This window comes from Crinia signifera, chromosome 3 (assembly GCF_055691185.1).
Source record: "Crinia signifera chromosome 3, ASM5569118v1, whole genome shotgun sequence".
NCBI lineage: Eukaryota > Metazoa > Chordata > Amphibia > Anura > Myobatrachidae > Crinia > Crinia signifera.
The window spans coordinates 156294554-156310902 of record NC_139219.1 but is presented as its reverse complement, the minus strand read 5'-3'; the positions used below and the strand labels follow the sequence as shown (position 1 = coordinate 156310902).

Below are 16349 nucleotides of genomic sequence, written 5' to 3'. Positions count from 1 at the left end.
TCCCTTAGGAGAAGCACGCATCAGGAAGAGCTCCAGAGAGTTTTGTCTTCTGTTTAATTTCTTTATTATTTTGGGACTGCTGTTTTGGACTCAACAGCAGTCCTGCGTCGTGGGAGACTAGGGGAAGGGTTCAGCTGCAGGCCACTTCATGGTACCGAGCTGTCCCTGCCACAGGACCACCGTCCTGCGTGGGTGATGTTACCGCGGGCATTGCGCTGCAGCACGCACACCCCTGGCATGCCGCACACCCTTAGTCCAGTCTGAAGACGTCGTGTGGTGAGTACTACCCCGGGGTCCCCCGCCGTGGGGTCCCCGGGTAACGGTGCGGCAAGATGGCGGCGGCGTTATCGGCGGTGCCCTGCACAGGGACCGCGCAACCCCCTGCCTACACTGGGACAGGGGACTGCCTCCTGTACTGTCCAGGGCAGTTAACCAAAGGGTTTGGACATTCTTCAATGTCAGTCTCAGTATAAAAATGCAGGTAAGCTCTGGCGCCATTACGCTGGGCGGAGCTTACCCAGAGTGGGACCATAGCTCTGTGAGGGCGCCAAAACATGCTTCCTGCTTCTTCCCTGGCTGCTGGAAACGCCATTGTACTGCTCCAGACACTCCTCAGCGGTGTGGAACAGAGGGAATCTGCTTGCAGAGACAGCTTCAGGTTTTCAGCGCTTGTGTACTTGTACACTTGCCTGCATACACTGTAAAGTACTGTTAGATTACTGTACGGTTTACCAGCTCTTAAAATTGGATGGTGTATTGGTCCCCTCCATTACCCTCTGTACACTACCCCACTAGCTTGTTAAGCTATAAACTACTCAGATAGTACCTCACATAGTAATTATCTGTCTAAATCACACTGCATATCCACTGTGTTTGCTCTGTGTGTGAGGGGAGACTGTTTGTCACAATGGTGAGGAAACTTACATGTATGGTGTGCAGTGATAAGTTTGCGCCAGCTTCTTCATCACAAGTTACTTGTGGGCCATGCATGTCCCCACAAAGTAGTGGGGTTCCCCCACAGCTTACTGGACAGCAAAGTAGCACACAGGACAATTCACAGGAGCCTGCCTGGGCAGCAGGGATAAAATCCATGCTAGAAACTGTAACTACACAGTTAGCTGCTACAGCAGCACAGACCCAAAGGGTACAGAGGGATCTTACTATCCTCTCTGCCAGAGTTGATGAATGACTCCTACCCCTGGGGTAACTCGTAAGAGAAGTGCACCCTCTCAAACCCCTGACTCTGGTGCAGATGACGGGGATGATGATGATGATGATATTGGAGAAGCAGACGCGGGGGGTGAGGAGCCTGATGCTTCAGTCACTGCTCCGGGGCACAGAGCCATTACATAATCCAATCAGGGAGGTGCTTGACCTTCCCTTAGCTGAGTCCTCTGAAGGGGATTCTTTCTTTGCCACTCAGAAAAAACAGCAGGTTGTTTTCCCTGAGCAGACTGACTTGGAGAATACTTTCAAGTCAGCGTGGAAAAACCCAGAAATGAGGTTTAAAGTGGCTAAGAAATTTAAAGCCACGTTGAAAATACCCTTAAGTCCATTTTTACTGCTAGTGGCACGTGTCAGCGTCCAGTCTTAGCAAGCTGTTATATGGCAAAGTCTATATACACATGGGCCTCCCAGATCCAGGAGGGCCTTCTGGGTGACATGACAGTGGCGCAGGTGTCTGAAAAATTACACCATATTCAGGACACAGCTAAAGTTCTGTGTGAGGCGCAGAAAGAGTTTGGAGCCATTAACGGCTGTAACTCAGCCATGGCGGTGTCGGGGCGCAGATCCCTCTGGCTCCGGCAGTGGATAGCTGACGCTGACTCCAAACGGAGTGTAGAAATCCTTCCCTTCACTGGCGACAGGTTGTTTGGGAGCGATTTAGATGAGTTAATCTCTAAAGCCACAGCAGGGAAGTCCACCTTCCTGCCATCGACCCCACAGGTGCCCAAGCGTCCTTTTCCATCTCACACCCAGCAGTCCTTTCGGACCAGTAAATTTTGCCCAAAAGCCAGGGGTGGCTCTAATGCTGCCAGAGGCTCCCGAGGTAAATTCAGGAAGCCTTCTGCTTCGGCCACCACAGAGCGGCCATCCGGGGCAGCTGCAAGTAAAACCGCAGCATGACGGTGGGGCTCCACCAATAGCTCCGGCCGAGGTGGGAGCCAGACTGGCCTCAATTCTTGGGTACGGGCTCTTATTTCGCAAGGCTACAAGCTGGAGTTTGCAATACAACCACCTCAGAAGTTTTTCAAATCAGGCCTTCCAGTGTCCCCAGGGGACCAAACGGTTTTGCAGCAAGCAATCCAAAAACTGGTACAGGCCAGGGTAATAACCCCAGTCCCTCCCCTGGAGAGGGGGCAGGGTTATTATTCAAATTTATTTGTTGTCCCAAAACCGGACGGGTCAGTACGCCCAATACTGAACCTAAAATCCCTGAACCCATTCTTGACTGTAACCAAGTTCAAGATGGAGTCCTTGCGGGCTGTTATAGTGGCACTGGAGGAAGGGGAGTTCTTGGCGTCCTTGAAGGTGAAGGACGCCTACCTTCACATCCCAATCTGGCCTCCTCATCAAAAATATCTGAGGTTTGCGCTGTTGAACGATCACTATCAGTTCCGCGCACTGCCGTTCGGCCTGTCCTCAGCCCCGCGCATATTCACCAAGGTGATGGCGGAGATGATGGTTGTTCTCAGGAAACAAGGGATTTGTGTTATACCATACTTGGACGACCTGCTGGTAAAGGCGCGGTCGTCAGAGGAACTGCAGGCAGCCTTACAAATTACCAGACAGACCCTGTCGGGTCACGGTTGGCTCCTGAACCTAGCAAAGTCCTCTCTGATCCCTTCACAGAGACTCCAGTTCCTGGGGATGGTGTTGGACACGGCTCTCATGAGAGTGTCCCTGCCACAGGACAAGATTGTGGATATTCAACAGCTGGTCACAGACTTGTTAAAAAAAAAAACAGGTGTTAGTGCACAAGTGCATTGTCCTTTTAGGAAAAATGGTGGCCTCTTTCGAGGCTCTCCAATTCGGGAGGTTTACAGCAGGATTTTCCAGCTCGATCTCCTGAGCAAGTGGTCCGGTTCACATCGCCAGATGCATCGGCAGATTGTGTTGTCATCTCGGACGAGACTGTCGCTACAGTGGTGGCTCCAAAAGCCCAACCTACTGGCAGGGCGTCGGATTGGCATCCAAGATTGGGTCTTAGTCACCACGGATGCGAGCCTCCTGGGATGGGGTGCAGTGACCATGGGTCAGTCCTTTCAGGGCAAATGGACCCTATGGGAAACACGCCTCCACATCAACAACTTGGAGTTACGTGCTGTGTATTATGCACTTCTGGAGGCGGCCCCTCTCCTCAGCGGTCCGCATCCAATCAGACAATGCCACTACTGTGGCGTTTCTGAACAGGCAGGGCGGGACCAAAAGCAGGCCCTGCATGCGGGAAGCAACAAAAATCCTGTCCTGGGCAGAGAGTCACTGTCAGGCTCTATCTGCCATATTCATACCCGGGGTGGACAACTGGGAAGCCGACTTACTCAGTCGCCACGAGCTCCATCCCGGGGAATGGAGTCTGCACCACCAGGTGTTCAGTGCTCTGGTGGCTCGGTGGGGGACCCCACTAGTAGACTTGATGGCATCAAGACACAATTGGAAAGTATCCAGGTACTTCTCCAGGGCGAGAGACCCTCAGGCAGAAGGAGTGGACGCCCTCTCCATACCGTGGACATTCAACAGCCTGATTTATGTCTTCCCACCGATTCCCCTAGTGGCTCGGGTGTTAAGGAAGATAAGGAGAGACGGAGCCGAGGTCATTCTAGTGGCTCCGGACTGGCCACGAAGAGCGTGGTACCCAGATCTGCTAAGTCTTCAGAGGGACTCGTGGCGCCTACCTCTGCAAAGAGACCTGCTCATGCAAGGTCTGTGCGTCTTCCAGGCCTTGGAACAGCTTCGTTTGACGGCCTGGAAGTTGAGCGGCAGATCCTGACCGAAAAAGGATTTCACACATCAGTCATCAAGACCATGACGAGTGCAAGGAAGCCGGTTACGGCCGCACATTACCACCATATCTGAAAGAGATATGTGGGATGGTGTGAACAAGGAAAGTTTACTCCAGCAGAGTTTAAACTTGAAAGATTTCTCAGATTTCTTCAATCTGGTTTGGATCTGGGCCTACGTTTAGGCTCCTTGAAGGTGCAGGTATCTGCATTATCTGTCTTTTTCCTAAAGAAGCTGGCTAATATACCTGAAGTGCAAACATTTCTGCAAGGAGTATTGCATATACAGCCTCCTTTTGTGGCCCCTACTCCACCATGGGACTTGGATGTCGTTCTGACGTTCCTAAAATCCTCCTGGTTTGAACCACTGGAGGAAATTGAGTTAAAATATCTCACATGGAAGACGGTGGTCTTACTAGCCTTAGCTTCGCTAGGCGGGTCTCTGAGCTGGGGGCGTTAACATGCAAGAGCCCATATTTGATCTTCTATGAAGACAGGGCAGAATTATGCACAAATCCGCGTTTTCTTCCCAAAGTAGTGTCTGCGTTCCATGTGAACCAGCCAATTGTGGTTCCTGCTAGTGGACCTCATTCTGAGGTGCCGACACCTTTTGGATGTGGTAAGGATTCTCCGTGTATACATCAGGAGAATAGCAAGGATTCGTAAGACTGAGGGACTTTGTCCTTTATAATGCCCAAAAGATTGGGCGTCCTGCTTCTAAACAGTCTATTGCACGCTGGATCTGTGCAACCATTAAACAGGCTTATGTGGTGGCGAAGCTTCCTATGCCTGCTGGGGTGAAAGCCCACTCAACTCGTTCAGTGGGGACTTCCTGGGCGGCTGCCTGAGAAAATGTCGGCCTTACAATTGTGTTGAGCCGCTACATGGTCAGGCCAACACACTTTTGTCAAGTTTTACAAATTTGATGCTTTGGCCTCTGAAGATACTCAGTTTGGGCAAGCGGTGCTGCGGCAATCTCCGCACAATCCCGCCCGTTCTGATGTCTTTGGTATATCCCCATCGTTATGAACGACTCCTCTGTATCCCATAAGAATGTAAGAGAAAATAGGATTTTAATACCTACCGGTAAATCCTTTTCTCTGAGTTCTTATGGGATACAGGGCGCCCGCCTCTGTGCGGAGTTCTGCTTTACTCACTAGGGTGAGATATGGACCAATACTGGGTCCTCCTGCTACCATTTGTTCCTTGCGGCCATAAGGGTGTAGGTTACCAAGGTAACCTTATTGTTTACATCGTGTATCTCGGCTGTTCACGAGTGTATTTTACCACTTAGGTGATGTTCTTATCAAGTTGTTCTAGTTGGAACACATAGTTTACAAATGTTGTCATTGGTTGACATGTTCTAAGGCCCTGAGACTTACCATGTTCTGTGGTCGCTACAGTGGTCTATGTATGTTGAAAGTATGTTGAGTGTGCTGGATGAATCTCACCACGTTAAATATTACACATATTCCTCTCATATTGTTCTTCTCCTTCGGCACAGTTTCTATTAACTGGTTAGAGGGAGGGGAGCAGAGGGGAGGAGCCAGTACACCCTGTATAACGTTTTAGAAGTGCCTGTCTCCTTCGGATAACCTCTTTTCCCCATCGTTATGAACGACTCCCCTGTATCCCATAAGAACTCAGAGAAAAGGATTTACCGGTAGGTATTAAAATCCTATTTTATAAGGCATGTCTTTAAGAAGCACAGATGATGCAATAGGCCACTCGTGTGGTTTTGCAGTGTGCCTGGCCGTAGGGATGTTTGTTTGATTTTGTGTGTTGTATTTCTCTTTCCAGACATTAATAAATTAGAATGCATATAAATTCTACACATTTTGACCTTTTTTTTTTTTTTTATATTTGTCATCTTATGTTTCCAGAGTTGAACTTTTGGATTATTTAGACAGCATTGATTGCACGTTAGAAGATTTCAAAGCATTATTATCTGGACGTCAGTTCAGCATAGACCGAGATCTGCTGGTAGATGTATGAACCAATTTTGTCAAATTTTCTTTTCTTTATTTAAAATTTAATTAAATATTTTATGGGGAGATATCAAAAGTACTAGACGCATTTTACAAATGTCATTGAGGTTAATTTTAGTTTTTTAGTTTTTTTTTAACGAATTAAATACAAAGTTTTGTAAATGTAAGCTAGTTAACGTAAACATTAAAAAAATCAGATTATGTACTATGGTAAAACGGCATTGCACTTACAGATAATAGGTTGACAGTCAATATGTTGGCATGCGTTTTTTTCATGATTTTATATTTTTTTGGACTTTTATATACATACTTTGCATTGAGCAGCATAGAAGTAGACTGGCGACATGGTCAAGATAGACTTTCCTGTACAGTCTATTAAGCCATGCGATACCGATGCGGCTGGGTCACACCGTGATCGTGACTTTTGACTATATAGTCAAAAACGATAGGCAACATATCTCAGCTATACTTCTCTAGTTCCACTCTATGGAACAAATACCCTTTTATTTTTTTACTGTAGAATTTTGAAGTACAATTTAATAGTCTCATCCCATCCAGCAAAAAGCCATGTCCCACCTAAACCATGAAGCAAGTGGCGGTAGTATCATGATATGGTTTGAGTGAGAAACCCTGCATTCCAACAAACCTTCAGAGTTCTCATTGGATGCCACTGTATTCCGTACTAGTAGTCTGTCTGGCTCGTATAGGTGGTCGTTGGCAAATCTCAAATGGGCAGCAGTATTTTTCTAGTCCTAACATTCACACTATTCTTGGTCAGTGTTTGACTGCTGGTAAACTCTTAACGTTTACTGTGCATATCCTTTAACGTTATCCTGGCATATTTGTAGTGTTTGCCTTGGCAAGATATTGGTTGAATAACTACTACTGGAGAGAGTAACTTTCATTATATTCATCCATCCACAATCTGACCATGGATTGGTTAAGGAAAGTCTAGCAATTGTGTATCCTTTTCAAATCTAACGAGCAATAAAATCTGGGGGTTTTTGGGGGATGATAAAGAATCTTTGATCAAGAAGACATTGCATATATTCACGAGCACCGTTTGCAGTTATAAAAAAAATTGATTCATTTTTCTTTATTTTTTTTTTTTAAATAGGGCAGGGCTACCTAAGTTCATGCTTGAGGGGGCTTGTCCACCCGTAGCTCCCACCTAAAGCGATCAGAGCTGTTCAGTTGCTTTTGCAAGAAGTGCTATGGAGGCATTCTTGTACTGAAAATTCATGGGGTTATCCTATAAAGCAGCTCCTCCTGTACAAACTACAGGGTGTTCTGCAGTTAAGGTGCTCCATTCTATTCTTTAGTTGTAGGAAATTTTTGTTTTGCCCTTCCCAGTAAAACAAAGATGGTTTTCTTCTAGAATATCTTTTGGGGCGGAACCGCAAGCTGACCCAGTCAGTGAGCTTTTAGAGGTGCACTCTTCCTTGCAGCTATAGGAGCTGTAAAGTAAGGTTCACAATAAAAGAGACCTCTGTGGTCTAAACTGCATGCCAAACCCATTCTGCATTTTACCTCAAATTAACTGATGAAAGCCAGGAAAACATTATTAAAAATATTCTGGAAACTCCCAGTTGTGGTGAGGGAAATGGTTCATGTTCTATAGCATTGTAATGGATCATTCTGCATGAACAGTGGGAGGTGGTGCCTCTGTCAGGTTTGAGGAGTTGCTACATGGTCATCAATGCACATATTCATTAGACTTTGTTTTTACACCCTTTTTGGCCTAATAAAATGCAAATTTGAGGTGTGAGTGTTTTGTTACGGCTACAAAGTGCTCCCTCCTGCAAAGGCAGCTTTGTTATGTTCCCTGTCTTCCAGAGTCACCCATCAACTGGAGGGGAAAGATTTCTATGCCTACTGATTCCAGTGCTTTTTATTTTTATCCATGCCATTCTGTTTGGACAATGCTTTTACATTCACATCCTAATTGCTGATATTTTTAGATATAACTGATGGATCTAGACAGCCGTGGTAACGAAAACATGCTTCTATGTGTTTTTTTAAAGTGCCAGGCTCCCCGCAGTACCGCTAGTGTTCCCGCTAGGCTGTTTTTAGCGGGGCGCTGCGCCCTGCTCCTCTGACAGCGCCCTGCTAAAACAGCCTGCCTCCTACTCCTCTAGTGGTACCGGGGAAGCCCGGCGCCACAGTAGATGGCGATGCCCGGTGCTTCCCCGGCAGTGCAGAGCCTTTCGTAACGCTGCGGTCCAGGCATGCCCCTTTTGTGATGTTGGTGGCCCGGGACCGCTCATAACAGTGATGTCAGCAGGCCCAGTCCGCCCCCTTGACGCTGCCCCCCGTGCAGGCCCTGCCCGCCCCTGTTCCTAGAGGGAACACTAACCGCCTTTTACTCTAGTGTGCCAATGAAGTTGGAGACTTTTTTTTTTTTTTTTTTTTTTAAGGCCATCCAGCGGCTGCTAGCTTTTAGCTATATACTATATGAAAAAAGGAAGATGTGGGTGCACGGACTTTCAGTATAGGATATATTTGTGCCCTTGAGCATGAGGTTGGCGAATGGACCAGAAAAGTGCGCTAGGTTCTGAAACAACAAAATCGAAGTGTTGCTTATGATCTTTTAAATCTTTCCTTTTTTCAGATTTTCTCCACTAATGTCCCTATGAGTTCTACTGACATTCTAAATGTTTCAAAGGTATGCAACTCTGAATAGGAACAGCCATTATTTCTTCACTTTATGCATTTATGGGAAGTAAAGTTATAATGGCTGACTCAATTTATGCTTGGTACACTGGTCGATATATCATTTATCCTATTGATGAACTATATATCGCAGATTGGCTGGTCATTCAAACATATTTGATTGGCCCTGCAGCGCAGCCAATGCAGATGTACAGATATTTATTTGTAGCATATGTGGGACTGTAGACCTTGACATCACAGCAGGGTGGGCAAGTTTAAGTACCCATTCAGTTGTGACATCTGGTCAGACCTATTCAGTGGCTGATTGGTGTGTATACCACTGTGTCAGTAAGGCTGGGTACACCCCTGGCTGACTTGTCTACCAAGTAAAATCTTTTGTACAGCGTATATCTGTACTGCAGCAAAGTTTATTAAACCAGTCAAAAGTTGCAACAAAGCTTGATAAATATGTTCTGGAGCTAAAATCTTTGGTACTTATGTATTATCACGGCGCCCGTTACGTAGTTAGCGTAGAGTCCCTGTCAGAATCAGCGTAGTGTTCCCGTGGTCAGTGTAGTCAGCATAGCGGCAGTTACTTGTTTATTATCACGGTGCCTGTAGTGTCAGTCTAGTTATACTGTCTAGTTGGGTAGTCAGCATAGTGTCCCTCTAGAGCAGGGCTGGGCAACACCGGCCCACCAGATGTTGATGAACTACACATCCCAGGATGCTTTGCATTGGTTTTGTTATGTGGCCATGCTGAAACTGATGCAAGGCATGCTGGGATGTGTAGTTCATCAACATCTGAAGGGCCGGTGTTGCCCAGCCCTGCTCTAGAGGGTCAGTGTAGTCAGTCAGGTACTGTGACTGTATTTCTGTTGCTTCGAAGCGGAGCTAGCGGACCTTTACGCACTCAGCGTAATCAGTCAGAGGTGAAGGTGAAATGACACTGAGAATTCATTTGGAATGGCTGCTGAACCACTGACAATATTTAACCTGCCGCAGACGGAGGAGTCAGTGGCATTTTTTTCAAGAGCACCACTTGCTGCCACAGACTCAAACCTGCCTCAATGGCCACCCAATCCGTTTGAGCATAAAGGAGTGTATGTGGCGCTGCCACATTAAAACATGCAGAAAAAAGGTCAGTCTCCGTGTGGCACATTGGTTTCATGGCTGTCGCATCACGTTTCAGACCCTGCGTTTTATTTTTTCGTGGGCAGAGGAGCTTACAAACATTTTCATTTTGTGAGCCACACCTAAAGTTGTCAAACAAAACCACCATTTTGTATAACAATTTGATGTGTGAGGCCTGCACCCTTGATTTGACGTCCCAGCCCCAATGCCGGATTGGTGGACAAAAGTCTATTTGTCCAGCGCAAGAATCAGCACCCTGATGTCCGCCATCCAGATGCATATTGAACTGGGTACCACCATATACTCACTGTTGGAGCACATACAACACACAACAACTTGAGCAGATGGGGTACCCAAAATATTGAAAGGCTCTGGGCTCATGCAAGTGGAGGAACAAGAGACAGAGGGGCACTGCATGCCAATACCTTGACTCCTACCTGCAGGAGTTTATATGGCGCAAAACACTTGGTGCAGAGAACGCTTTCCTGTGTATTTTACACGCACCAATTCTGGTCCCAACGGCCGACAAACCAACTGACACAAATGTTGACACCGCTGCGTGAACATCCGCTGCATTTGAAGGGAATGCATAAAGTGAAGAATGACTGTTAGTTTCTTGGACTTGTTATACGCTATTATTGAACATTGTTCATTGGTTTTCTTTTTTATTGTTCACTAAAATCCAGTTGCCAGTTAACACATGTCGTCTTTACGGTTTCAGATGTATGATATGCCACGTGTGAATTTTTTCTTTAAACACCCCTATTCACATCAGCCTGAAGCGCGGCGAGCGGATGCGTTACGCGTCCTCCCAACCTGTTCATACCCCCACTATCCATGTCGGTGTAGAGTTCATTTTATAGAGTGGTGAGCCACCGAGCCAGCTCCGGGCTCGATGTGCTCGCCACACTCTATAAAATCAACTCCACGCCAACGTGGATAGTGGAGGTATGAACAGGTTAGGAGGACGCGGGGTGCGCTGCGCACGCCATGCTTCGGGCTGGCGTGGATAGTGGGGGTTTGAAAAGGAGGCATTTGCCAGTATGTAACATGGAGCACTGGCAAATGCGTCCTTTGTGCACGTGCTACCGAACCCATAACCCCGTCTCCCTGAAGTGGACATGGGCAGTGTTGTCGTACCCTGCCGCAAGAATTCCTAAGACTCTCAAGCCGCTGAGACGCTCATGCGTCTCAGGCAGATGGAGCGCCTCTCCGCTGGTGCCCGCACGATCGCTGGCGTCTGCCAGCGCAGGGGATCTGGCGGTTACCGGCACTGTGTGAGAGATGCTCTCTAGGCTTGCTGGGGACAAAGCTGCAGCTCACGGGGACAGTACGGTGACTATGCAGGGCTGCCGCGGGAACTCTACGATAGGCAGCCGTTGGGCTACGCTGACAACGTAGCGTAGACTGGCGCCGTGATAATACACAAGTACCAATTCTTCATTTGTGTATAGTATAATAGGAACTGGTGGAATCCTTGTAAAGATTGTTGCACAGTGGCTACTAGGGAATTTTTGTGGTTCTGCGCTTATTGGTGGGAGCAGCTCCTATAAAGTTAAGATCGTGAGGTTTTTCAGTGGCAGTGGCTACTGCTTTATAGTCGTGCACTTCATGAATTCAGCAATGGCTCAGTTTAGTTTTCCATCTCCTTTCAAAAGCACACTGGGCTGTTCTGAGATGAAAGCAGCTCCCTTTTACCGTTGAGCTGCTTTCAGCTGAAAAGCCACCCAGTGTGTGTGGCTAAGCAGCGAGCACGGATGCGCGCTCCCACATCATTGCTGGCCACCGCCATTCATTGACCGGTATTACCAACTGAGTGGACGGCTTTGCATAGCGTCATGCCATGGAAAGCCATCCACCAAGTGTGTGGACTTTAAGACTTACATTAACCATCACTTTATACTTTTATGACTAATGTGACAGGCTTATTCTGCACTATCTCCCTGGCCCAAAAACTCATCCACCCTAGATTTGTTTGTGGAATTACTACCTTTTATCTATTGCTTTTAAGCAACATATTGAATTAGATAAATCTCAGTTTTTCTGACTGCAGGAATTCACTTATTTATAGAACTATCACATTACCTGATTTGGCTAAATTAGGTGAAAGTCTGATCATTTAGGCAAAATGAGCAGGTATCTGTATGTCACCATATACAGGTATATTACACTATTAGTCTTTGAACTTCCCTCCTATGTTTACTGCATAATAAGCCAGGTACCTGCCCTCCATACACAACTTGTAGGGAGAATGTTAACCGTGCTTTTACAACTGTTATTATCCTTATAGCTGTGCCTCTTAGGTTTTTGCATAATACAGAATTGCATTACAAAAATTCAGCAAAAAGCGTAGGATGTTGCCACAAAGCATTTTACATGTTTACTTTGGATCGAGACTCCTAATTTACTACATATTTTGAAGTGCTATGAATTTTGCGGAAAGCTTTGCTTAGTGATGAACACTGTCCTACTCTACCTCTGAGGGGTCAGTTCAATTAGCTGCTGGGGAGGGCTGATCTGCCATTGTGATGGTGGTGAAATGCCACCCAAAGCCATGCAATTCAGCACTCTCTTGGGCCAGACTCTAGATGAATTTACAGCTGCGAAGGAAATCCGTGAATCTGACAGTACTGTGTGTGTGGCATATAGCAGTACTTGCTGACTCAAGCAAGTCTAATTAAATCAAACCCCTTCTTTCCTCTAAGCAGCGATGCTCTTGAGATCTGGTTAGGGAAAGGAGAAGGTTTAGTTAAATTTGAGTATAGTATGCGCTAGTGCAGACAAACATTTGAAATGTTACCCCTAATCCATTTTGCAAAGACTATAGTGCTAGTTTTGACAATCCTTGTTGTAAAGCAATACTGTTTGCAAACTGGCTTTGTCATAAAACCACATTATTCTGTTTTTTCTGGTACAGCTAGAAACCAAAGGAATGGAGTCACTAAGAAGCAGTGAAATTATTACAGAACCAGCCAATCGCAATGAACATGAACGCCAGAAATCAGGTTAGCTTTTTTTTTTTTTATTATAGATGGTTGAATGTAATAGTGTCTGAGTTTGCTGGGTGCTGTTATTTTTAAAGTGCCAAATCCTTTACAAAGCAAAACCATGCCTTGTAAATTATTGATACTGAGTTAAGATGCCCACACACTTGTATGGTTTGGGCTGATTTCACCAGATTCTGATGGATCGGGCAGATAAATCTGCTCAAATTGGATGTGTTTGAAATCCGCTCCAACCCGATGCACGGTCCCAAGCGCATCGGGTCAGAGTGGGGAGGTCGGACAGGTTGCACATTAAATTTATCGGATCGGACCCATCACTGGCACATTGCGGGTGCTTTTAAGAACCCACAATGTTTTGGGTCAGATATTAGGTGTGAAGCAGCGGGGTCCTTTTGGTGGCTGGGAACCAAGTAGCACTACTTGCCGTAGGGTGGTAAGTGGCTGACTATAAAAAAAACATATTTTGAAAATACTGGCCAGGCACTGATTGGCTGAGCCAGTCTTTTCAAATTATGTTTTCATATTCAGCAGCCGCTTCCCCCCCCCGCCACCTGGCAAATAGCGCTACTTAGTTCACAGGGACCCCGCTGGCTGCACTGACAGCCCGCCCTGTGCTGCACGGACCCTACTGCCTGCTCCTTCCAGCTCCCCGGGGATATACATGCAATAAATCGCATGCAATTTATTGCAATTTATTTGGCACATCAAGTGCCAGATTGTAAATGAGCCTGGAGGGTTTATGGTGGGCTCTCAAGGGCAAACTGGTCCCACTTGTCCTTAGGACAATTCAGACTAGTGTATGGGGGGCTTTCGGCTGGCATCCCGTACCTCCGGCAAGCTCTGACGTGATTACATCCTGCCAATAGTCTTGGGCTAAGTGCACATCAGACAATCCTGTATTGTTAATGACTGGACAACTGATGTAACCATACAATGATCACCCATACTGGAGAACTAGACAGCGAACCAATATATCATTCAGTAGCCACATCCAGGAGCATGTCGTTGTGTCCCACATCTGATATGTAGAACATCACATGTGACCACGGCAATGTGAGCGGGAGCAAGCAATCACTAGTGCACTACAATATGTGCTGCTCCAATATGCTGGATTAGACGACATTTCTGTGTACCAGCCTTACGCGTACATTTCTTACTCTAACCTTTGAAACCACTGAATGGGAATTGTGCATGTGTCTGCATGAAGTGAACAGTTGAACTATAACCTGTTATTTCAAACGTTGCTACAACCTGGCTACCCTGGCTGGAATTCAAGGAATCCTTACTATAGAAGTCCCTACTGGGACGTCCTTAATCAGTCAGCCTAGCCACTGAACCCATCTGCGAGATACAGCCCTCTCTCTTTAACGGCTCCAAGACATTACTTATTGACCTCTTTTTCTCTCTTTCTCTCCTTCTCTCTTCCCTCTCCTTCTCCTCCTCTCTCTCCTCTCTTCTTCTCTCTCCTCTCTTCTCTCTCCTCTCTTCTTCTTCTCTCTCCTCTCTTCTTCTTCTCTCTCCTCTCTTCTTCTTCTCTCTCCTCTCTTCTTCTTCTCTCTTCTCTCCTTTTCTCTCTTCTCTCCTTTTCTCTCTTCTCTCCTTTTCTCTGTCCTTCTTTCTTCTCTCTCCTCTCCTTTTCTCTGTCCTTCTTTCTTCTCTCTCCTCTCCTTTTCTCTGTCCTTCTTTCTTCTTCTCTCCCCTTATCCGTTTGTTTAGACATAGATTTATTACTGGGGATTGTACAATGTATTTTAGGTCTTGTCTAATGCTACATTAACTGTAAGATAACAACGACCTTCTATGTGAAGTTTACATTTGATTCTATTTTTCCAAACAAGACACAACACATTATCTCGATGTACCTTCTTTACTTTTATTGATGTACATGCCAGTCTTAATAAAAACCGTTTTAATAAAATAAGAAATATAACCTGTTACTCGATTTCACACTGATAAGCAAATCATTAAGTTAACCCCTTTATGGTAATCAGTACTGCTTTTGTATCTGCAGACAAACAACTTGTACAATATACAACTTACCCACTTATGGCTTTCCTCGATGGAGATTCTGGTAACTTCACATCAGAAGCACAGGCTGCCAAAGCAAATGAAATGGACAATCTTCTAGAGTCTAGTCTAGACTCTGCGCCCACACAGAGTAAACTAGTGCGTCTAGAGCCGCTGACTGAAGCAGAGGCCAGTGAAGCTACCCTGTTTTATTTATGTGAACTTGCCCCCATGCCTTCGGAAAGTGATATGTCTCTAATGGAAAACTGAAGTCTTGGCATATTGTACATCTGTATATATTCATCAAAATGATGAAATATTTATTGAAAGTATCATTTTGGTACTGTTTGTGTGGTTTTTTTGTTTGTTTTTCTTCCCCCTCTCCTATTTTTTTGCAGTTCTTGACTTACTGGGATTTCACAATTTGCCTGCCAGTTTTAGTCAAAACTCAGTTATTTTCTGTTTTTTATCTGTAACCTTTGGTTTTATAGTCCAAGATTATTTTATCGGTTTGGCTACTTTTAGTTAGTAAGCTAGGATTTGAGCTCCACTAAGCCATGTAGCTTTTATTTATATATCTGTATGTTTGTTGTACAATGTGCAAACAAATGGCAGATGAGGCACAAGCACTTATAAAACTGCACCTTCTTTGAATAAATTTAGTGGATTTTATTATACTTGCAGCTATCGCTATGTAATGTGCAGTGTGCCTACTATTACATCTGTGGTACTTGAGTAGTTGATGCATATGTATACAAATAATCTATTTTAAATTATATGTCTGAAGAGCTGCGGTATATGGGAACTAGGAATATAAGTGCCTGTTCTTTTTTCATTGTGTGCGTTTTTAAAAGGCAGTTTCATTCAAGGGACCAATGAAAATTACTGTTCAATTATACAGTGGGTCTTTTTATGTCAACCCGTTAATGCACTATTTACTGAAGTTGGCTTTGTAATGGCAGTGAAATGTTTCACTTAAATATTAATTCCATAGAGATGGACAGACTGGTTTAAGATGCTTGTTTTGTATAATAGCTAACGACTTTGAGACATCAAGGGAGAAATTATTTACTTGCCTTTGTCACGTGACTGCACACTACAAATTAAAGTTTTTAACATGAATACAGTGTAATTTTAAATCTGCTCCAAAGTAATCTTATCCATTTTTTATACTTTTTTTTTTATTATTATTATTACAAATACAACTAACTACGTTTTACCAGAAGCTGTATTGCTCCTGTAGTTATGTAATAAAACCTTTCTATATATCAGATTTGTAGTCCCTTTATTTGTATTATGCAACTTCAGTGTACCAGTAGCGTATGTAATCAAGCATCCAATCTGAAGAGCACTGCTAGGATGGGGCTGGATGCTTAAAAGGTTAACACTTTCTTTGGGGGAACACACTTACACATGTTCCTCTTTTCCTTTTTTATAGGTTTTCTGACAATATTTATTATTATTATTTAGTTATTAACAGTTTCTTATATAGCGGTTTAAATAGAATATTTTAACATTCACATCAGTCATGCCAATAGTCCATTTCTTCACGCAGTGGATCA

At 45.0% G+C, this 16349-nt stretch overlaps 1 protein-coding gene across 3 annotated transcripts in view; it reads left to right on the top strand.

The window, feature by feature from the left end:
* The window catches only part of HSF2 (heat shock transcription factor 2), a 51265-nt gene extending 35207 nt beyond the window's left edge, over window positions 1–16058 (top strand). The window contains exons 10-13 of one of the 3 annotated variants that reach the window (XM_083176791.1): window positions 5885–5990; window positions 8601–8654; window positions 12693–12780; window positions 14792–16058. In XM_083176791.1, coding sequence (XP_083032917.1) covers window positions 5885–5990; window positions 8601–8654; window positions 12693–12780; window positions 14792–15057 — 514 coding nt within the window. In that variant the 3' untranslated portion in view covers window positions 15058–16058. The remainder of the gene's footprint in view (window positions 1–5884; window positions 5991–8600; window positions 8655–12692; window positions 12781–14791) is intronic. The other 2 variants (XM_083176788.1, XR_014471704.1) reach the window with 2 other exon arrangements.
* The last annotated feature ends 291 nt before the right edge of the window (window positions 16059–16349 follow it).